Genomic DNA, 24,462 nt, shown 5'->3' with positions numbered 1-24,462 from the left:
GCAAGGACGTTCTGGGTTGTGTGACGTAGTTAGAGCCACCTCCTCAGGGTGCACAGGAACCATCTGACTGGAGCTTTTCTGTACGTGTGTCTGTGCACCTCTGTCTGTCTTTTCTTCCCTCCGGTGCTTCCCCTAGTCAGGTTTCCAGGACCAAACTGTGCAGGACAAGGCAGATCCTTTTCTCACTTTTTCTACTCCTAATTGCCACAGCCCCTTCTGGCCAAGATTTCTGCTTCATTTTCTTTTTCATGGTTATCGCTATTAAGTTCAGGATGACAAGACTTAGATGTGTGGGAACTTGTGAGAAATCTCCTCTAAGGGAGGGCATGAGTCTTTTCCCGCTTTCTCCCTTTTGTGATCGAAATGTGTGTTTTTTCTGCTTCTGCCCATTACACTCAAGACTACCTCCTCCTGTTTTTACTTGGCATAGACTTTTAATAACTATCATGATGATTTGTAATTGTATTCCAGTGACTTCTCACTGGGATTTAAATGTCTTCATCTTTGCATTTCTCATGTTTTTCAGTGAGCTTAACCCAGTAGAAATTCAATACGTAATTTTTGAATGAATGAATATATATATATATATGAATAACTGAATGACTGGGGTAGTTTTGATTATTGTAAACTATAGTTTTCTTTTTCATCTAAGTTCATTCCTTCAATTTGCAAGATATCCTTCCGTTTAGTGGGGGGGGGGTCATAGAGCAATCACAGTGCTAACAGCAGTAGGACACATGTCATGAGTGCACTGTCAGAAAGATAGACAAACACTGAGTCTTTCCACAATGTCAGAATTTGTGAAGTAACAGGAGATTCACAAGGTACATCCACTGGAATGTAGCAGGGGCTAAAGAGTTGAGTGCAGCTCCAGAGATAAAAGGGCAGGACCAAGACAGATGCTTGGATGGATGGACAGTAGGTCCATATGAGTGAGCCGGAGGATGGGTGAATGGAAATTCAAGTAAGTTACATCCACAGTGGAAAGTAAGCTGAGCTGAAAATTCTGGGACAGTTGGGACTTTTCTGCCTGTTAGTCCTTGAGAGGTGACAGGTTGGTCCTAGGCTATTCAGCTCTTTAAAAGGTCTAAGTGGTGACAGCTAGGGTACTCACCTGCCTATGGTGGGACACCTCGTGCAGCCTTGAGGCAGGGGGAAGGGCTTGGACTTGCCTCTACTGGATGTGCTTCCCCATGGGAGGCCTTGCCTTCTTGTGGGGGAGAGTGGGGTATGGGTTGGGAGGGGGAGGCTGAAGGGGTGGGAGGAAGGAGGAGGGGGATCTTTGATTGGTGTGTAAAATAAATGAAAGAATTTTCTTAATTAAAAAAAGTTCTAAGTGAGGGAGCTGTTTCTTTTCCTTTATATCCCATGTTTAATATGTTTTGGGGTCTGGTTTTCCTGGCATGATTTTTATACAGCCATGTTTACGTGTAATCCAAACTCACCCCTATAAATTTATAATGTATACCTTTCTATTCCAAAGAATAAGTCATTTATCAGAGTGTGTGCCCAACTGATGGTGCTGTGTATATGTTCATCCAGGTGCACCATCACCCTCCATCTCCAAAAGTGCTTGTAAAATGGAGTCTCTCATGGCAAGGGACAGTCTGAAAGGCCACTGTTTCATCCAGTGTGAAATAATGAAACAACGCATGTGTTAATCCAACATCCCGAAAATTAGAAGATGAGGCGTGCTGCAGGACAAGTATAGAGGAAGGCTGTGTGAATTCAGAGGTGGAAGAGAGGCCCATTGTTTAAAAAAAAATCAAGGAAGACTATGGGAGTTTTGGAGATAAACAAAGCTTGAAGGGGGTCAGAGTTGAAAGAATGGAAAGAAGAGCGTGACAATGGGTGAAAAAAAGGGAAACGACCAAGCAAAGGGAGTGACGCCATTACATGGAAACCAGCACATACAAGAGAAGTGTTGGAAAATAAACATCACAAAGGATCCAGTGCATCCAGTCACAAGAAATGTGGGCAGAGAGCCCCTGACAAGCAAGGCAGCTGTCTTTGGATCTTCTGTGACAACTAGAATGTCCTAAGTCTTGAGCCATCTCTTTAAAATAATTATTTACATTGCCGTTTTTGTCTTTATTTTAATTGACCTAATTTTTTATGGTTAAAAAACCCTAACTTATTGTATAAAGAAAGTAGAGCTAAATTTCATGGGTGATATCAAGTCTAATTTTCTCAGTTTCTTGAGAGGAGATTGGAGAACCAAAACACCCCCATTTCAAGCAAGCCCCTCACCCCAACTTGAAATAGGCCTGAGTTTTGAAATTCTCAGAGCTGCTGACATAGATCCCAGGAACTCAAAAGTACAAAGTCAGGATGTTTGAAGGACTATCTGGTAGCAACTGATTAACCACAGAATGCCCCAATGCCGGAGACGGTCAAAAGTACAAAGTCAGAATGCTTGGAGGGCCATCCGGTAACAATTAATTAACCACAGAATGCCCCAATGCTGGAGGTAGTCTATAAAGTTTGACAAACAACCGGTCAAAACTGCAAAGTAAGATAATGCAGAAATTTTGGAACGCCCCTAATACTTGAGCCAATCAGAATTGTACCCATACTAGCAACCCTAACTGATGTAACCTTGTGATTTTTTTGCCTTTAAAAACTGAGCTTGCAGAGGGGTGGGCACCTCCTCTAGCCTCCGTCTCTGGTGGTCTGTTGGGGGAGGGGTCTCACGCCCAGGGCACAACAGAGATGAGCTAGTGTTAGTGACAGATCTGAACAGATAACTCATGGGTACTCATAATCTGAATCCCGGCGGATGACCTTCAAGGATGAATATGTTTACAAGCTCAAAAATCTGGGCATTTTTGAGGCCTTGCTTTAGTGGTAAACTTGAAGATATTTTGTCAAAACACGTGTGTAGGAAGTTACAGTTCGTATAAACACAGTAATTATGATGTTTGAATATAAGCATATTTCTGACAAAGATGGGTTATTTGGCTGGTTGTGGAAAAATGGTGGATATTCTGGGGTAACTATGATAAGAGAGTCGTGTCTGGCCACTGAGGGATGTTTAGCATCCTAGACTATGAGACTGACCTGGGCTGCTAAGAGTTCCAAGTGAAAGGGTTGGTAATGGTGGTGCTGGGGCAAGGAGGAAGGGCTCCATCTGGGTTGTCAGTGTGTAGACAGAAATAGTGGTCCGGAGTTTAGAGAGAATGTCTTGCATCATAAGTAAACCTTGGGGATCATAAAAAAGGAGTAAGCAAAAAATCTGTGTATCTAAAAAACAAGGAGAGTGGCTCCTTTTCTGGGGTTTGGAAATAATGTCAACTCCTACAACAGAGATGGAAGATGGGACCATTGATCTTAAATACACAATTAAAGCTGAATGGACAGTCCTTCTGTCTAAAAATAATGAAATAGTCTTGCCTGCAACTGTAATGGTTGCCTTGGATTCGGTATAAGTTATGGTTGTGGTGGTGGGAGCTTCTGAATGTGGGCTTGGCCGACCTTCAGAACTAGTGAATTGAGAACCTTGGACTTGGAACATCTGGCCATCACTCAGAGGTTGAGGACAACTCAACCTGCAGTGTTTCTTTGCTACACCCAAGGCGGGTGTCAGCGGAGCTCACACACTGAGGCATGTGATGGTTCAGTGTCCTTCTTGGTCACACTTGAAGCCGGGCTCAGTGGTGCTCTCTTAGGAGAAGCTGGCTCTCTAGCAGCAATCAATTGGAGTTTGACTTGGTGCTTAGTCTCTTTCTCTCCTTTATTAAAGCCCTTAAAATAATTTCCACCTACTTTCCAGGGTTTTTAATAGTCAATAGCAGAGGTCGGGTTCATTTCAGCTCTTTCTCTGCCAAACCAGGCGGTCAGGGATGGCTTCAACTTCTCTGCCTTCTCCTTGTCTGTGATGACCAGGGTGTAAGGTAGTTGCTGCAGCAGACCTTTAACTTTGCCCGTCCTTGGTCTTCCTGATCTTGACGGATTTAGCATCTTTCCACTGGGCCATGAGCAGAAAGTCCTTGATTTCCTCTGTTTTCTGAGGTATGGTGATGGGCACTTGGCACTGACAACCACATAGCAGTGAGAACCAAAAGGAACAAAAAGAGAAAAGAGAAAGCTTAAAAGCTGTTTTAATGAGGTCTATTTAAAAGGAGTTTGAGGGTGACCTTCTTGTTTTTGGAGGCTTTGTTGTTTTGGTTTTTGAATGTCTGAGGATTATCAGGAGATAAGTGGGTCCATGAGTACTGCCTTCACACCTTGGGGTTAGATCTGGGTTGGTGTACTTAGGAAGAACCTCTGTAAGGTGTTCATAAAGGCTTCCGAGTTCACACTAGCCCTCTGGGGCATTCCTTTGATCATCTACTGCCTTGAGGGATGATTTTCTCATTCCTTTGATCAGTTAGGTTAGACACTGAGAAATGCATGCTAGATCAGGAAAAGTGGTTTGCTATTTCATTTCCAGTCAATAGAGGGACACTCTCATTTCTGGAAGGGTGGAATGGTCGATAAAACCCATAACTGAAATGTAGATATTGATCTTTTGCTTCTGGTATGGTAGATGAGGAAATAATAATAACACAATTGTCCCAGAAAGTTCAATGAAGTCAGGAGAAGTCTGGGTCTTTGAGGCAGCTGTGAGGGGAAAAGGAGGGAAGTCATCTTGGCAGTGGCCATGAGGGTGAAGGGAGTAAAGGGGCTAACTGTAGCTAGCCAGTGGATTAACGGGCACCAGGAAGGTATTTTGGAGGGAAGGTGAACAGTAGCCAATCTGGAGGGCCTCAGGGAGGGACTGGAGGGCTATAGGAAGGAGGGAATGATCTAAGAAGTCAAAAACAGCAGAGGAGTATCCTGAAGGAAAAAATTTTTTCTGGACAAGTAGGCTCTGGTCTCTGAATGGGGATATGGTTTTTTTGCATAGTAAGAAAATTTGGAATATAACGCAAGATTGAGAGAGAGGGGTGTTACAGAGGTAGAAGAAAATATAGAAGTGACTCTTTCTGACCATTGTCATTGCACTGTATGACACTGTTTAAATCTCTACAAATGTTTAGGCCATTGGCTGTCACCTGGTTTATATTGTGACTGCATAGTATTTGTGATGTGATATGAAATGTCCCCGACAGGCTCACGTGTCTGAACACTTGGACCTTAGCTGGTAGCACTGTTTGGAAAGGCTGCGGGAGCTTTAGGAAGTGGAGGTTTTCTGGAGGAAGTATGTCTCTGGAGGTGGGCCTTGATGATTTCTAGCCTGGCCCCACACTCTTCATCCATGCAGTGTGATTGACGGGCTCCATGAGCCAGTCACTATGCCTTTTCCACCATGATTAACTCTCCCTTAGATATGGTAAGCCCAAATAAAACCTTTCTCCTGTAAGTTGCCTTGGTCAAGTGTTTTGTCCCACTAGTATGTGAAGTAACTAAGACAGTACCACAAAAAGATTAGGGATTTAGGTCTAATACCACCTCTTAGACACAGAACTTTGAGGCTGTGAGTGAGGTGACAACCAAGGTGGGAGGCAGATCTTTAGGTTGGTTAGATTGGGTAGCATCCGTCATGGAGTCTGGTGATTCAAGTGGGTTTGGAAAAGGGAGAACACAGGCAAGCATCATTGTGTCCTTCATGTTCTTTTCTGGAAGAGGGATTGAATCACTAATGGCTGACTGAGCTCGAGTTTTGGCAACCCCAATCTCAGCAGATCTGGGTAAAATTCAGAAGAACCTTTGACCGAGTGCTAAAGTTTGATTAATAGTTAATGGGTTGGACAGAGAGAATTGGTGGGGCCAGGAGATTCCCCAGAGGGAGACAAAGGTCCAGTGCTGGGGGGGGGGCAGGGATTATTGGACAATTGAGGACAAGAGGTCTTGGAGGTAGATGTGGAGGGCACAATGACAAGGGTTAGGAAGGTTTTAGTACCAAACGCCAGGTATTATGGAGGAAAAGCAGATGAGGTCTATGGAGAGGTGTGGAATCAAACTGTCATTTAGGAAAGATGTTTATTAACACCAATAGCCTACTGGAGTCTGGAGCATAGATTTAGCACCCCGTGATCAAGCAAACTGTCTTGCTGTTGGATGTAGTTCTGTATGCTGTAAATGTGTGTTGCTCTGATTGGTTGATAAATAAAATGTTGATTGGCCAGTAGCCAGGCAGGAAGTATAGGCGGGATAAGCAGACAAGGAGAATTCTGGGAAGAGGAAGGCTGAGTCAGGAGCCACCAGTCAGACACAGAGGAAGCAAGATGACAGGGCAGAACTGAGAAAAGTACCACACCACATGGCTAAACATAGATAAGAATTATGGGTTAATTTAGATGTAAGAGCTAGTCAGTAATAAACCTGAGCTAATGGCCAAGCAGTTATAATTAATATAAGCCTCTGTATGTTTACTTGGGGGAACGCGAGTGGGAGAGATTTGAGTGGAAGAGATTTGTCCTGATCACCGGCTGGCCGGCCGGGACACAGGAAAACTTCCAACTACTGTCTCAATCTATAATCTTGTAGGAAAAGGAAGGGGAGGGAAGAGCGCACATAGCAAAATGGGCCTGCTTACTCTGGGGTCTGTGGAATGGGACTCGTGGCATGAATAGAGCTGGTTAACACGTGACCTGAGAGGCAGGACAGTAGTCAAGCAGTCTCTGACTCCTGGATGACAGGGATGCTGGGTGTGTTTGTGTCAGCCTTCCCTGTTTAGGGCTTAGTTACCTGGAAGTCCTATTTCTCTGTCCATGTGACCTCCCATATTCACCCCTTGTTCACATTTGCTCCGGAAAAATTAAGGGAACAGTGTTGGCCGTTGGTTTGTTGTTGCTACAGATGATCAGTTCGATTTCAGAGGAAGAAGAGCTTTTGTGGATAGGCGTGGGGAGAGCCAGCACTACCTTACAGGACTTCAGGGACAGTCCTTAGAGACAATTTAGACAAAGGAGATACTGGCCTTCTCAGACACAAGAGGTGCTTCTGCTGTCCAAAAGATGACTTCAGTGTTTCCAGCTTCATGTGATTTCTCTACAAGTCTCTGTCCCCAAACCTAGGGTCACATTTCTGTTTTAATCAATGCCATCGATTTAACATCAAAGACCTTCATGAGATGGGGAATTGATTTGGGTTGTAATTCTGACATTGGCAATGAGACTCTGTTAGGTGTTTAGAAATCCTGGTACTGCATTTGGGCCAACACTCAACTTCATCCTGTTGTTGGATGGAGTAAAGCCCTCAGCTGACTTTTCTCTCCCTCAGTTCTCCACTGCACTTATTTAGACTCAGACAAGAAATCTAACATGTGCTACATTTTTACTAAAACTGTAGAAGAAAACCAGCCTCCACAAATATGAACTGGAACCCATGGGTAGTTCTTCAAATTAGTCAGCTTGGGCTTCCATAAAGAAAACTCAGCAGAAACTTGTGTTCTTGCTGGTCTGAAGTCTGGAAAGTTCAAGAATTGGTAAGGTTTGGCTTCTGTTGGGGGCTCTCTGATATGCAGACAAATTCTCCCTCACACTTCCTCATATTATGGTGGTGCTGATAGGCTAGAGATGGAGTTGTCTTTTTCTTGCAAGGACACTAATTGAATAAAAGTGGTTCCACTTGTGATCTCATTTCACTGTAATTAGTCCTTATAGGCTTAACTTCGGTATACATTCACATTTGGGGTTATAGATGGAGCAGGTTAATTTGGAGGAAAATAATTCAACCCATGACAGTCATGAACCATCTTTGTTCCCCATAAAATGTCAGTGACGCAGGTCTCAAGCAGGAAAAAACTGAGGCTCTTTGTCAAAGAGATAGATATATATCTGAACCCATAAATTGTAGACAATAAAGAAAGGTTCAGTGGGAGGCAGAATGGTTGTGGCCCTACCCTTTCCCTACACCAAACAGAGGAGCCAACAGATAATGACAAGGTCCCTGACTTAAAATAGCACCTAGTGTTCCTATAGCGACCTGTAATGTAAATGCCCCATGGATACAGTGTTACATCAACTCCCCAAATCTTGTGAAAAATGCCTCTTGTGGCCCATAGTTTGAATGATGCTGAGAAAGAAAACATAGTTCAAGCTTCGCTGAGCTGACATGGTAGAAAGAAATCAGATCATTTGCAATTTTATGACACAAAAGAAGAGAAATAGAAAGTTATCTATGTAGTGACATGATGTGCTAGGTCCATGCCTTCAACCTATGGGTCGCAACCCCTGGGGGTCAAATGACCCTTTCACAGGGGTCACCTAAGACCAATAGAAAACACAGATTTTTTTTTTTTTTTTTTTTTTTTTTTCGGACAGGTTTCTTTAGTGCGCTCTGACTCATTAGACAGTGTCACTACAGATGCTTTGTAGTTTAAGCAAACACAGATATTTAAATTACAATTCATAACAGTAGAAAAATTATAGTTATGAAGTAGCAACAAAAATAATTTTATGATGGGGGTGTCACCACAGTCTGAGGAACTGTATTAAAGAGCTGAAAAATTAGAAAGGCTGAGAACCACTGTGCTAGTTGGTTTTGTTTTTTATTTTTTAGATTTGTTTGTTCCATAAATAGAACCTTATTGTTTTATTTTTATTTTTTTCTTTAATTGAAAAAAATTTTTCCTCACATAATATATCCTGGTTACAGTTTTCCCTCCCTCTACTCTTTCCAGTCCTTCCCCACCTCCCTTTCTTCCAAATCCAAACCCTTTCTGTCTCTCAATAGAAAACAAGCAGGTGGGCTGGAGAGATGGCTCAGAGGTAAAGGGCAGCATGGTTGCTCTTCCAGAGGTCCTGAGTTCAATTCCCAGCAACCACATGGTAGCTCACAACCATCTGTAATGAGATCTGGTGCCCTCTTCCGGCCTGCAGACATAGATGCAGACAGGACACCGTGTACATAATAAATAAATAAAAATCTAAAAAACAAAACAAAAATAAGGAACACAAACCGGCTTCCCCTTTTAAAAATTTATTTTACATACAACCACAGTTTGCCCTCCCCTCCCTCCTCTTGTTTCTACCCCCACCTTCCCTCAACACCCCCCCCCCCCTCCCCCCCACCTCGCCATCCACATCCTCAGAAAGGGTAAGGCCTCCCATGGGAGTCAACAAAGCATGGCATATCAAGTTGAGGCAGGACCAAGCTCCTCCCCCTCCATCAAGGCTGAGTGAGGCATCCCAACATAGGGAGTAGGTTGCAAAAAGCCAGCTCATGTGCCAGGGACAGGTCCTGATCCTACTGCCAGGGGCCCCTCAAACAGACCAAGCTACACAACTGTCATCCACATGCAGAGGGCCTAGGTCGGTCCCATGCAGGCTCCCTAGTTGTCATCCATGAGCTCCCATGAGCTTGGGTCAGCTGTCTCTGTGGATTTACCAGTCGTGATCTTGACCCCTCTTTCTTTTTTTTTTAATTAAAAAATTTTTTATTAATTTTTTTTCATTCATTTTATACACCAATCAAAGATCCCCCTCTTCCCTCCTCCCGCCCCCTCAGTCTCCTCCTGCAACCACCCCCTACTCTCCCCCACAAGAAGGCAAGGCTTCCCATGGGGAGGCACATCCAGTAGAGGCAAGTCCAACCCCTTCCCCCTGCCTCAAGGCTGCAGGAGGTGTCCCATCATAGGTAGTGGGCTCCAAAAAGCCCCCTCATCCATTAGGGATGGATTCTGATTCTACCCTAACTGTCATCACAGAGCTTTTCTCCAGTGACTGATGGAAGCAGATGCAGAGATCCACAGCTGAACATCAGGCAGAGCTCCAGGAGTCCAGTCGGAGAGAGAAAAGGGATTCTATGAGCAAGTGCATCAGGATCATGATGGGGAAACCTTCAGAGACGACCAAACCAGACTAGTGGGAACTCATGAAAGTTGGATCAATGGCTGTGGAGCCTGCATGGGACTGGGCTAGACCCCTCTTTCTTATAAATCCCTCTCTTCAGCTGGACTCCCAAAGCTCAGCCCAGTGTTTGGCTGTGGATTTCTGCATCTGCTTCCATCAGTAACTGGATGAAGTTTCTATGATAACAATTAGGTTAGTCACCAGTCTGATTACAGGAGAAGATCAGTTCAGGTACCCTCTCCACTATTGCTAAGGAGTCTTAGCTGGGGTTATTCTTGTGGATTCCTGGGAGGTTCCTGGCACCAGGTTTCTCCCTAAACACACAATGGCTCCCTTCTATCAAGATATCACTTTCATTGCTCTCCCTCTCTCTCCCTCCTCCAACTCAACATCCTTATCCCTCATCTTCCCATTCCTTCTCCTTCCCCTCTATACTACCCCCAGTTAACCTACGAGATCTCATCTATTTCCCTTTCCCAGGGCTATCCATGTGTCCTTCTTAGGGTCCTCATTGTTACCTAGTTTCCTTAGGGCTGTGGGTTGTATCTTGGTTATCCTTTGCTTTACATCTAGTATCCACTTACGAATGAGTACATACCAAGTTCATCTTTCTGAGTCTTGGTTACCTTACTCAAGATGATTTTTCTAGTCCCATCCATTTGCCCACAAAATTCATGATGTCAATTGATTTTTTTTTTAACTCCTGAGTAATACTCCATTGTGTAAATGTACCACATTTTCTTTATCCATTCTTCGGTTGAAGGACATATAGGTTGTTTCCAGGTTCTGGCTATTATGAATAATGCTACTATGAACATAGTTAAGTAACTGTCTTTGTGGTGTGATTGAGCATCCCTTAGGTATATGCCCAAGAGTAATATTGCAGGGTTTTGAGATAGATTGATTCCCAATTTTCTGAGAAACAAACAGGCTTTTAAGGCATATTCTTAAAATAAAATATAATAAGATAAACCAATATATTGCAATAAGACAAAAACAAATAATAAAAAATAAAAACACAAACAACAAAAAAAGTAAAAGAGCCCAAGAAAAGGCACAAGAAACAAATATAGATGCAGAGACCCACTCCTTTGCATTCTCAGGAGTTCCATAAAACACTAAACTGAAGCCATAATATGTAAACAAAGAACCTGTAGGGTAAAAGGAGAGGAAAAAATATATAAATAAAATAAAAATAAGATAAAGACCTAACTCAACAACCAGACATAACATTATGAGACAAGGAACCTCCAAGGATGCCATTGAGGTCATTTTTTTTGTCAGCCATCTAGTTCTGGGTATGCAGCCTACCCTTAAGGGGACTTTGTTTCTTCTATGAGAATCCCTTGGAGAAAATAAATTTTCATTTGCAAGTAGTTATCAGTTGGAGCTAGCTTTTGGTTTAGAGATGAGGTCATTGTCTACGTCTCCTTCAGCTCTAGGACCCCATTCTGTGCAGACCTGTGCAGGCTCTGTGCATGCTGCTCAGTCTCTGAGAGATCCTATGTATATCAATTCTGTTGATTTAGAGGGCCTTGTTTTCTTGATGTCCTCCAACCGCTCTGGCTCTTACAATCTTTCCATTTTCTCTTCCACAGAGTTCCCTGAACGCTGGGGGCAGTGGTGGGTTTGATGGAGACGTCCTATTTAGGGCAGAGTGTTCCAAGTCTCTCATTCTCAGCATAATGTCAGGCTGTGAGTCCCTGTATTTATTCCCATCTGCTGTGGGAGGAAGCTTCTCTAATGGCAGCTGAGCAAGGCACCAATCTATGAGAGCAGCAGAATGTCATTAGGAGCCAGCTTATTGCTACTATCTTTTAGTAAAACAGTAGTTAGCTTTACCCTAGGTCCTTGGGCCATCTAGTCTCAGGTTCTTGGTCATCCAAGCATTATCAGGTATGGGTTCTATCTTGTGGAATGGGCTTTAAGTCAAATCAGATGTCGGTTGGTTATTCCTACAAGCTTTGTGCCACTATTGCACTAGCAAGGAGGGACACCGTGGTAGATCAAAGGCTTTGTGGCTGAGTTGGTGTTTACATTTCTCCTTGGGTAGTGTGCTAGCACATAGGGGTAGAGGCTCTATGTAGGCACCACTCGACTTGGCTTCTCCATGGTTAGTGAGTTATGCAGGTGTTGAGTTATGTAGGTGTTGTCTTCGGCAATGGGTCCTTGCTGTCAGTTTGTAGAGAACAACCTTTAGTCTTGGCAACAACCTGGGTTGTTTGGGAACCCCTTTGGCAACAACTTAACTAGATGTAACCCAATCCCAGTACTGGAAGTACTTCATTTGACAAGAGATGTCCAGTTGGAGCTCTTTCTCTTCCTTTATTTGATGATTTCATTTAGATTGCATACATATATGTCTACTTCTAGTGTATAAGCTTCCTGTAAAAATCCCTCACATGGCCTTGAGTTTTAGCTGTCTCTCCCTGTGTTCCCTCACTCATCCTCCTTTTTCCTGTTTGATCCTCCCATTCTAGTTCCACCTCATTCATCCATCACTATTCTATTTCCTCTTTCTAACAAGATCTATCTGTATCCTTTAGTCCCTTACTCTATACCCAACCTCTGTGGTTATCATTGACTTAACAGCTAATATCCACATATAAGCATGAATATTGAGAACTGAAATGTACTCTTGGTGGATTTTTTTTTCTTTGATGAGTATGTTGTGTCCTTTACTATCTTTTTGATTAATTTTGGTTGAAGTCTATTTTCAGATATTAAAATGGCTATACCAGCTTTCTTCTTGGGTCTATTTGCTTGGAATATCTTGCCCTATCTTTTTACCCCATGTCTATTTTTTTTTTTTTTTTTTTTTTTTTTTTTTTTTTTTTTTTTTTTATTTTTTTTTTTTTTTTACTAAATAACTAATTGATTAATTATTATTTTTGGGTTTTCTAGACAGGGCTTTTCTGTATAGCCCTGGTTGTCCCGGAACTTGTTCTGAAGACCAGGATGACCTTGAACTCAGAGATACAACTGCCTCTGCCTTCCAAGTGCTGGACTTAAAGGTGTGCACCATCACTGCCCATTCTTGAAGTTAAGGTGTGTTTTCTTGGAGGCAGCAGAAGGATGGGTCCTGTTTTTTGCAACCATTCTGTGTCTTTTTATTGGGGAATTGAGACCACTGAGGTTGAGAGGTTTCAATGAGCATTGTTTCTTGATTCCTGTTATTTTGCTATTGCGGTGTGAATGTGTGTGTGTGTGTGTGTGTGTGTGTGTGTGTGTGTGTTGTGTGTGTGTGTGTTTTCCCCTTTTTTGATTTACTGGTCTGGGATTATTTATTTCTTGTGTTTTATTGGGTGTGTTTAACCTCTTTAGGTTGGAATTTCCATTCTGGCACCTTCTGTTGGGTTGGATTTGTAGGTGGGTATTACTTAAATTTGATTTTATCATGGAATGTCTTATTTTCTCCTTCTATTGTAGTTGAACATTTTTCCGGGTACTGTAGTCTGGGCTGGCATCTGTGGTCACTTAGAGTCTGCAGCACATCTTTCAAAGCTCTTCTCACTTTTAGAGTTTTCATTTAGAAGTCATGCATTATTCTAGTAGGTTCACCTTTATATGCTATTTTATCTTTTTTTCTTTGCAACTTTTAATATTCTTTATTATGTAGGTTTAATGTTTTGTTAATTATAGGTAGAGGAGACACTCTTTTCTGGTCTAGTCTCTTTGGTGTATTTTAAGCTTCTTGTACCTTGATAGGCATCCAGTTCTTTAGGTTAGGGAAATTTTCTTCTATGACTTTGTTGAAAATATTTTCTGAGCCTTTAACCTGGGTGTCTTTTCTTTCCTCTACTCTTAGTCTTAGATTTGGTCTTCTCTTAGTGTCCTAGATTTCCTGGGTGTTTTGTACCAGGATTTTTGTAGATTTAACATTTTCTTTGACTGAGATATCTATTTCTTCAATCATGTCTTCAATGTCTGAGGTTTTCTCTTCCATCTTTTGTATTCTATTGGTGAGAACTGCCTCTGGAGTTCTTAAATTTTTCTTTTTCAGATTTCTTTCAGTTTGGGTTTTATTTATTGATTCTATTTCCACTTTCAGGTATTGAACTATTTTATTCATTTCCTTCCACTCTTTATTTTCTCATATTTATTTAAGGGATTTATTCATTAGCTGAGATATAAGGAGACTACAGTTAGGTGACAAAACTGTGAGGCAGTGAGGACTTTTACAGAAAGAGTGATGTCTCTGCCACTAACTAATGAGTTCTCTTCAGTTGCACAAATTGTCTATGCCCAAGGTCCTCTAAAATATGAATGATAATACCATGTATATTGGGCTGTTGTGATGCCTACACAGTTATTTTTATTCCTAAAACTTCAGTATTTATAACAGCTGTGTGTGTGGTTCAAATGTGAAATGTCCCTCATAGACTCGTGTGTTTGGACACTTGGTTCCTCCTTGGTGACACTGTTTGGGAAAGTTATGGAACTGTCTAGCCTCTCCCCAGAGTCAAAAGACCCTGCTAAATCACCAAATGCAACAGCATTATATTTGAGCCTCAGCTGGGATGCCCTGAAGCTAGAACACCCCTGTGACTTCCAGCCCACATTAAGTGGAGCTGGGTTTGGCCTTGAGGGTCTGCATTCCAAGGAGGCCAGAACCTTGCTTTACTGCTTCTCTCTTGCCTGCCTACCCCAGCACCTACACCAGCCAATACTCCTACCTCTAATACTCCAACACCCCCTATCTTCCCAATACCCTCAACACCCCTAGAACCCTTGGTGGCACCTGTCACCAAGGAGGGCTTTGAGGTTTTATGATCTGGTCCAGCTTGTTCTCTCTCTGCTTCCTGAGTGTGAATGCAATGTGATCAACTGGCTTCCCTGCTTTCCCCTGCTGTTGGCATATCTTCCTTGCCATTATGGGCTTTCTTCTTGTAGAACTATAAGCTAAAATGAGCCCTTTCTCCCTCAACTTCTTTTCTCCCAACTATTTTTATCACAGCCACAGAGAAGATCCCAATACAATCTATAAGGAAGCACATCTTAGGTTCTTAAGAAAAAGAGGTGAAAACTTTATTTAGGCTGATTTTACTGTAATTTTCTTATAAAATAATTTTATAAAAGAGTCCATAAAGATATTATATAGAAAATACACACTAAGGTAATATATACACTTCATAAAAATAGAATACATCTTGACAATTGCTTACAGAGTCTGTTATCACCATGTACAGTGTATTGACGTTTAACATGTTAACTTGAACATATATGATTACAAATAATCAAGAAATCTCTTCTATTGATATGTCTTAAAATAAAAAATATGGAATGTAAAAGTTATGGAGCTGAGTGAATAAAAGTGTATATCAAAATGTCAAAGACCCATGGTATGGGTGATTGTCTAAAGGGGAAGTAACTTTCTGATAACATAGTAAGAGGTTCAGATAAATTTCACAAAATCACTGGGAATATATCTTGAGTATTTAATCATGGTAAGTTCCATGTAGGATCAAACAAACTTATATCTGCACTATACTTCAGAAATAGTGGTGTTTCTCTCTCTCTCTTTTTTAATTCTTAAAATTGAAAAAAACTTGAAAGGAGATATAGAAGTCTTATATCAATATTTTAAAAATCTTATATTATGCCATAAGCTTTTATCAAAACACATAAAAACTGGTTTTATGCTTCTAAGAATAGCCAAATGCTCAGAAATCTATTTGAATTACTTTTTAAATATTGTTTCCAAGAGAATGATCTTAGCTATTATGCTATACACAACATCACTGCTGGGTCCTGTTACATGATCAGAATAATCTTTGGTAAGTAACTGCTCCAGTGTAATAAATAAAGAAAATAACGAAGGACTCCACTAGACCTTACTGGAAGATACACGACTGTAGTGGGATCATACAGATACCTCAGCAGTACTAAGGAACATGCAGATAACAGAGTACAGCACCATTTTCAAGTTGCTGAGATTGCAACTGTTCAAGAGATAGTAAACTGTAGGGCTCCTTGATTGCCATGATTAACGAGGTTGAAATATTTGGACTAGGTTCTGGAGTACTTCCTAGTATGGGTAGGCAGACACAGATATATAAACTATGAATGTGGTCTGATACTCAATGGTCCCATTGGCACTGTAGGATAAAGCTCGAACCTTCATGCGATAGGTCTCTGCTTCTCGTAGTGGACGGGTAGTGTACACTACCCCTTTCAGGTTTTCATCCCTTAAGGCAAAAGGAACAGCTGGTTCCTCATCTACCATGAGGAAAGTTGTCCTGGGATGCATCACTCCATCCTCTGTGTATGCAACCAGCCGGATTAAATCTTGATTGGCAGCTATTCCAAATGGGAGAGAGACAAGTTTATATTCCAAGGCATATGGGCTCAAGGTACATTCCAAGTCATTGGGTGGGCAGTTCTTGAGACAGAACCTAAGGTTAGAAAATAAATGAGACACACATTTAAGTAAATGGTTATATACCTTGGAGCAGGATAAGATATGACATAGGTGATCTCGATCCATGGTGACTCTCAGGAATTTGTTTACTTACAAAATGTGGCTCTCCCATGTCCTAGATCACTAACTCAAAAGAGATGCCGGGTAGCTAAGAGACTAGCATGCTCTATAGTTAAGTATCAATATCCCTGCTCTACTAAAACCAGAAGAGTTTCTGAAGTAAGCAAGAATACTTTAGTTCTTTTTTGGTGGGGTGCTGGGATTAGATGAGGGCCTTGTGTACACTAAGTACATGCTCTACCATAGCTCCAACACAGTCCCAAGAGCACTGACCTTAAAGTAAAAAGTCAGTTTCACAAACAAAAAAGCATTAGATGTATTTTGGAAACAAGTGCTTCTTGAGACAAGACCATAAGTTACATCATAACATTTATCCTAATGCTGGTTGGAGGTTATTGAAATAGGATGTATAGTTATTTGGTTCCTTTTTCTCAGAACAATTAAAGGTCACTTAGGATTCCTAGGGGAGGGTGACTTCCTTTTCAATTTTTGTTTCATATTATTTTATATTAGAATGATTTCCCCTTTTAGAACTCATGCTGAGTCATAACGACTTTTTTTTTTTTCTAGAAATCTAGAGGAAAAAAACCTCACAAAGGACTATTTCATGAAAACACACTCTTTAGTCATAGCATTTTTTAGATACATTGTAAATCTCTATATTTTTTAATTCTCTCTTTCTTTTTCCATTCCTATTAATCACAAACAGGTTTATGGAGGGTTCTAGGCAACACACACACAAGCATGCTACAGTAACTTGAGGCATTACTAGGAGGAAAAAAAGTATGAGCTCCAGTGAGTATTTGGCAAGGGGCAGAGACTGTCTACGATGAACATTATCCCTTGCTTTGAAGTTTCCAAGAAGATGATCAGACACCAGGAAATGTAAGGACGAAATCATCAATGGGCAGACTAGTGACTCACCCTTGTCTCTCTCCTTCTCTTGCTGCATGGTGAGTCACCATAGCAACAGAAAAGGTACGCCTTTGACCAGTCTACCTGGTGACAGTTCTTACCAGCTTGAGGCAGTACAAATACAAGTAGGGAATTTTCAAAAAGGCAGGCTCTGCACCCCACAAAATGTTTGCTGTTGTGGGAGAGCCCTGGACCCCACACTGTGACTCCATGGTGGAAAGCCTCATCCAGGAAGGCTGGGCAATCACAGATGACGGTTTGGTTTGCAGGGGAAGCTGCGTAATGAGTTCATCTCTTGTGCATTTATAGAAGAAGGAACACATGGTCAGCCTGCTTTCCCTCACGGTCACTGATTTCCTATGAGTTCAACATGACTGTGGATAAACAGAGGGTTTCCAGGAGCATGTCTGGAATAGGAAGGTGAAGCATACCCCAAAACAGGATCCCGCTGGTAGTTGGGCGGACAGGGTGTGTCAATACACTGGTAGCTTCCTCTCATGTTGAAACACATGCGATTCGGCCCACAACGCACGTTCTGCTCCAGGCACTCATCTACGTCTAGGGACCACACAAGGATACAAGGCATCATTAGTTGGGGTCAAGAAGGGCTATCGTAGCAGTCATTAGTATTTCACTGGGATATAGAGGCAGTTCTCATACCTTAGTCCTCCAGTGAGCTTATTTCTCATATCTAAACTTCAGCCACAAATTGGGGAGTGTGATTCCCAGTCTATTTATTTTCCTGATTGTTCTGAGGTCATGTTTCTCTAATATATATTAAAAGTCAAAGGAAAATAAGAGCTGCAAAAGTAAGAGCGTAGCTTTTAAGAGCACTCATGTGCCTCTTCCATTTGAAAAGCAGAATATACACGAGTTTGTCAAGCAAATAATATTTTAAATGCACGTTGACCAAGCAAAAAAAGGGGGGAGGGGCATGTGAATACTTTGCAAAGTGAAGAATCTTTTTATAGTATGAGCAATTCTTGTACTAGAAGTTCAAATTATAGAGAGGGAATGAAGACAGTAAAAATGAAAGGATTCATGTGGTAAACCCACAGGACACTGTTAGGTAAGTTAGCTCTTGAAGAGAGAGATAAATTATAGAAAGAAAACCTCAAGATTAAATAAACGGCCCCCACAGTCCAAGTTTTATCAAATGGAACAGAACTGACTTGCTCTGGCAGCAGAGTCCACCCCCAGCAGTGTGGGATGGGAATGCTTCCTGGAGCAATGGGAAAAAACGGCAGAAACAGGCAAGTAACAGACATTGTTTTCTTTGTGGTTTCCTCATGGAGTTATTAAATGGAAACACTGATGTAATAAAATAATTTTAAAGTAACACAGAACTGAAGGAAACTTTCAAGCTTTCTGAAAAGGTTTTTGTGCCATAATTCTTAATGCTGGGTTTGTAATTGAGCACCAGAGGATGAGAGGTGTGTGGCCTAGGGTTGAGAGAGATTTCTGAATAAGCATCCACAAAAATCCAATAAATACTTTGAGGTATTTTTGAGATCCTAAAGTTATTATTTTGCTTAATCTTCTCACTGTGGCGATCTGAACCTGCCTGGAGATACATGAAGGATTTCCACCAGTATTTCAGGTAACCAATTTCATCATTTCCCACAAGTTTACCCTGCCCACAACAATCTGCCTGAGAACTTCATGGTCTGGAGGGTTTCTTCCATAACCTTCATTTACTTTCCAGAGAAAGGCTGAATGAATCCTAGAACAAAAATATGTTCTTTTTTTACAACCAGTTTTCTTACAATAAAGAATCAAGAGTGGCGGTGGTGGCGCACGCCTTTAATCCCAGCACTTGGGAGGCAGAGGCAGGCGGATCTCTGTGAGTTTCAAGGCCAGCCTGGGCTACAGAGTGAGTTCTAGGAAAGGTGCCAAAGCTACACAGAGAAGCCTGTTCTCAAAAAACCAAAAATAAATAAATAAATAAATAAATAAATAAATAAATAAATAAATAAATAAATAAATGAATTAGAGTGTGAAACACACTTCTATTTCAGTAGTCATGTCTATTATCTGTGAGTCAATTTTTAATTATGTTTTTTTTAATCCCATGAATATGCTATATCTCTTTGACAAATTGAGGTTGTCTTAAAGATAAAGTAAAAAGACTTTGAGGAGAATGTGAAAGAAATTCAGTTAGGCTTCCCCCACTCCCAACTTCAAAATTTCCCTTTGTCTCTAACTTTGTATACTGATCTGATGCAGAAGCATGGAGACCAGTAGCCTGTGGCAGCCATAAGAATTGTGTTATGGGGGCAGTGTGTGTGTGTGTGTGTGTGTGTGTGTGTGTGTGTGTGTGTGTGTGTGATAAGAGCTGTTAGTATCCTCGAGTTTCATTGCTTTAGGATGGGTCTAGAAAGACGCACAAGAACCTGTAAATACATATGTTTGACATGAAAGCTGAGGGACTATTGAGGGGGGATCAGTGAAGGAAAGGGAAGAGAGGTGAGGCAAACATTGACGGGAAAATATGAGCAAGGTGCAATGATATACTTTCATGAAAACACCATAGTGAAATCCATTATTTTCTACACTAAAATTAATAAAAATATAAAAAAAACATTGAATTATTTCCTAAACACAAGAATTATTCATATTTTTCCCACATTATATATTCAGTCTAACCAGTCAATAGTTAATATCGCCTCATAAATGTTTGTATTTTACAGAGGTATTTGGATGCTTCAAGCAAATGTGAGAAGTGTTTATTGGCCTGCAGAACTATAGTCTGTGTTGAGGAAAAAACATCTGTCTTTAGTCTGTAATAATGTCTGCTTTCCATAGGAATCTTTGTAAGTACTATGCTATTAGGCAGGTGACCCTCCTTTATCTGTGGTCTACTCACTGTTCTTAAAAAAGGAAGGCAAAACAAAAACAACAACAAAAAGGACAAATAAAAATAGAGAAATAAGGCAGAGCATGATGGCATACCCATGTAATCCCAGCACTCGGGAGGCAGAGGCAGAGGGACCTCTGTGAGTTCCAGGCCAGCCAGTGCCACACAATGAGACTTTGTCTCAAAGAAAAATTAGAAGAATAATACTCTTGTCTTCTATAATGGACCAGGTGGTGATATCTAATAAACACCATAAGAATATTACAGGAGAAATTGAAGTGGAGGCAATAATATAATCATCTCTCTTACAAGAAAAGAATGACAACGTGAGCTGGAAAGATTTCATATCAACAACACTAGAAAATATGATTCATTTAGGCAATTGCTTCCAGATACTTTAAAAATAATCAAGGCTAAATATACATCTATATTATAGAAAGTATGAGTAACCTGGACTCTTGGTAATCATGCACTATTTCTTAAAAAGCATAGAAGACAGAACTCCTTTCAAATTCAGTGTCATTATAACATTAAATTTTTCTTCTAAAAAGCATATGCTTTTATCAATAGTTTTCCAACAAAGCTTTGTTTGTCATGTATGAAAGCCTATTTGAGTTTTCTTTTTTATTTAATATTTGTGGTGCATAAAATCAGGCTGAGGTTTTTTTTAGTTTCTCCTCACTGTTCCTCAAATCTTGACTGGTCACACTTTTTGTGTTTTTTAATTTTATAGCTGATGACTTGCACTTTTGACAGACTTCTCTGTCTTTGTCCCCTCTGACACTGTCCACTGTAATTTCCTTCTGACAAGGCCATAGCATTAAAAGAAAAAAAATCACCCCCATGAAAACCAGCCTCTTGCTGCTTGTGAATGCCTCCAACACTTTCTAAAGCTCTAAAGAGACTCCCAGTTATTCTTTAGAGTAAGAAATTCTTTAAAAGGCAGAAATGTTTTCTCTCATGGCCTTTTAAAACCACAAAAGTATGTAACCCGTTTAAATTGCAAACGCTTCCATGACACCTGTTTCTGATTTGCTCACAGCATTTTCCACTCTGTAGCTCAAATGCAAACTGAAAAATGTTTTGAGCTAAATGAGGGCAATTAAAAAAAATGGCAAGATTTAGAAAAGAAGAAAAATCTCTCTAATGAGCATATCATATAACCCTTTAACTTTGCTTAAGGGATTTTGTGGTTCAGTTGATAATTCTAAATGCTTTGGTATTTGCCCTGAGTCCTTTGGTGCCCGAGAGATCTGTAGGAAGGATAGTGGTAGTTTGGGCATTGGTGCTTCTTCTTCTTTTTTTTTTTTAAGTTTGAGACAGAGTCTCATGATGCAGTCCTGGCTGGTCCAAACTCACAGTGATCTGCCTGCCTTTGCCTATAGAGGACTGGGATGAAAAAGCATTTGCCACCAAACCTAGTGACACTGGTGTTCTTTCAGAAAGATGCCTGGCCTGAGTCAGTTCCAGAGCATGGAGAGTCAGCGCTTAAACCCCCTGCTCCTGGGTGTACTGCCTGCAGTGGTCACAGCACCGTAGGAAAGATGAAAGGCCATGGGAGAATATACACTCTGAGGTTTGGTCTTGACTACACTCGGATATGGGGGGTTCACATAGTTACCCTAGGTAGTAGTTTTATTTGTGTACATGACTGGAAACCCCACGGATGCTGCTGACTCAAGTTATTTGTGTAAAGTGTATTCCTGATAAAGTGCAGTGATTGATGGATGGGTTCAGACTTCTCCAGCCCCAGCGTCCTAAATGGGGAACCTCAGACAGTGTGAAGAGTAGGGAAGGGGATGCCTCTTGGTACATGAGGTAAAGCCATTCTGGCTACAGGTCTTGGTTTCCAGGCCACATCTACAAACTGCATTTCAAGCAAGTCTTTTGTGGAGTCAAAAAAGGGAAAATTTAATCTCAATTTTATTGCTACTGATAAAATACTCTCTTAAAGAGTTTATAGGTGTACTTTTCAAAAGGATCTAGTTTGATATGACAGAAGTTAAAAAAATCAGAGACATACATCATGCTTAGATTTTGTTCATAAAATTGAGGGAGATTCTCAGAAGAGATAAATGGGCTATTTCTTTTTAATCTAAGTATATTTTGCAGTATAATACATCATGAAAGTGCCATTCTCTTTTCATGTTTTTCACACAAAACAGGGAAAAGTGGCGACTGGTATTTTTCCTTCCCATTTTCACTCTGCTTTGCGCTCAACCTCACTATGGAACCTGTAAATTAGTATTTTGATTTATTTACATTTGTTTGCATTAGAATGTAAGCTCCTAAAGGGAATGACTACCAAGTCATGTGTTTTCATCCTTTACCTCCAGTAGAACTAGTATATGATTGTGAGTCTTCATTTGTAGGGTCAAAGAATGACGAGATTATTGCCATTTCACCACGGACAACCCTAGAAATAAATCTAATGGGAGAAAATAGAGTGGCCCCTCACATTGTAGTCAGTATACTAATTATTCCTCTCATTTTCCCTGCCACCCTAGTTAACTGGTGAAAAAGTTAAATTTTTTAAAGATGTGTTCCCTTTAAGTGGGAAAGTTCTCGAATATGAACGGTGTTAATGATTCTTCAAAGACCACCAAGTATGTGCCCCCATTATTTTCCTTCACTGAGCCACCTCCCTCTTGCTTTTCCCACTTGCAAAAGTATTGTTTAGCTACACATCTGACCAACGAGTATGAAAGAAGAGGAGCAGCCAGGGGTTTTGTGATAATTATTCACAAAATCGTCTCATGTTTTCCACATTGTTTTTAATGTCACACTGGAGCAATGAACATTCCAGCCTCTTCTCACCTTGGCATGTTTTCCCGTTGAGCATGAGTCGATAGCCTGGCGGACAGACACACTGGTAGCTTCCAATGGTGTTTTTACACTCATGTTGGCAAGTATCTCTGTTTTGACATTCATCAATATCTGTTCAGAAAGAAAGCAGAGTGTCCGATCATGCCAAATGTAAGCAGAATCTGTGACAGAGCCATCAATACCAGTGGCTGACATAAGATACATTTCCTGCTAATTTTACATTTATGCTCTTAAAAGTGCTTAGAGATATTATACATCAAAGTCTGTTTTTAGTGAAATAAATATTAACTTCGTTACAATATACACCACACTATGTTATAATGTACGAACATTTCTTTATCATCTTTTATGCACATATATGAGCTGAAGGCTCAACTTTGCCATTTTTTCTATGTGGTGCTAAATTGCATTAAAATGACAGGGGTGACAGATTTGTATAGGATCCTAAACCACCAAAGAACTGACTTTGTGCTAGAAAGGTAAAATTTGCCTGGAGGTTTCTTTTTATATTAAATGGAAAAAGAGCTATCCATTTTAAAATGATTATTTTGTATGCATGAGTGTTTTGTCTACATGTTTGTTTGTGTATCATGACTGTGCACTGTATATGGAGGCCAGAAGAGGGTATTGGGTCCCCTGAGACAGGAGTTACAAACTGTTGCAAGCTGCCTTGTGGACGCTGGGAATCAAATCCAGCTCCTTTGGAAGGGCAGCCAGTACTCATAACCATCTCTCTAGCTCCTGGTTTTTTTCATGTAAACTTTAGATGTCAGTCTCTCTGCATCTTCTCCCTACAACTTCTATACATAGCTTTTCCATATGCAGCTATTTTCAGGTGGAAATGTTTCCATATTTGTGAGAAATACTTCTCAATCTCTTTATATAATGGCAAAGTGCTAGTGGTAAACACATGTCTACAGCTGTGCTAAGCTGGGCCACCCCTTTAACGTCTCAAAGATCTCAGTCAATTCTTCTGCCAGAAGGAAACATGAGACCACCTATTCTGCGTCATTGGGTTTGTTGGAAGATTCATGCACTGCAATAAATGGGAAAACATTTTATAAATCACAAGGGAGGTGCCAGCTATCATTAAATTGAAAAAATATCACACACACATTAAAAGTACAGTGAAAGTAGATGATAATCCAAATTCAACAATTGTTTTTGTATTCCAGTTGTGGTTTGGGTGGATCATCTCTTTCATGGTCCCTGAGTGTACACTAACCAATGGAACACTGAAGAATATGGCAAGAAGTAGGAACAGGAATGCAGAAGTGTAGAAATAAAGAAAAGACAAAGTGAGGCCTGGGAGATGTCTCAGAGCAACTGGATCTGTTCTTGTTGTGTGCTTTGCACATGTTAAAAATATAATTGCAATGATTCAAAATCTGTTAATGATACATATTCAGCAAATATTCACTTCCCATGTTTATGCATCATTTTAGCTAACCAAAGTATTCATTTCATAATTTGTGTGAGTTATTTTTGTCTTTCCTCTTTAAATATTTGCTTTAATCTAAAACAACAACAGAATTTCAAATGTCTTTGAACTGCAAGTCATTAACATGGAGCTTCACAACATATGAATTTTAAAATGGCCAAGT

At 40.7% G+C, this 24,462-nt stretch overlaps 1 protein-coding gene across 2 annotated transcripts in view; it reads right to left on the bottom strand.

Moving 5' to 3' along the window:
- Positions 1–14,785: 14,785 nt before the first annotated feature.
- Hmcn1 (hemicentin 1) overlaps positions 14,786–24,462 on the bottom strand; it is a 442,116-nt gene continuing 432,439 nt past the window's right edge. For both annotated transcript variants that reach the window (XM_028874743.2, XM_037211335.1), the window contains 3 exons: positions 22,850–22,969; positions 17,607–17,733; positions 14,786–16,174 (listed from right to left, as the gene is read on the bottom strand). In XM_028874743.2, coding sequence (XP_028730576.1) covers positions 15,808–16,174; positions 17,607–17,733; positions 22,850–22,969 — 614 coding nt within the window. In that variant the 3' untranslated portion in view covers positions 14,786–15,807. The remainder of the gene's footprint in view (positions 16,175–17,606; positions 17,734–22,849; positions 22,970–24,462) is intronic.

Source organism: Peromyscus leucopus, chromosome 15, assembly GCF_004664715.2.
Source record: "Peromyscus leucopus breed LL Stock chromosome 15, UCI_PerLeu_2.1, whole genome shotgun sequence".
NCBI classification, from domain to species: domain Eukaryota; kingdom Metazoa; phylum Chordata; class Mammalia; order Rodentia; family Cricetidae; genus Peromyscus; species Peromyscus leucopus.
This window is presented reverse-complemented; position numbering and strand designations above follow the sequence as displayed.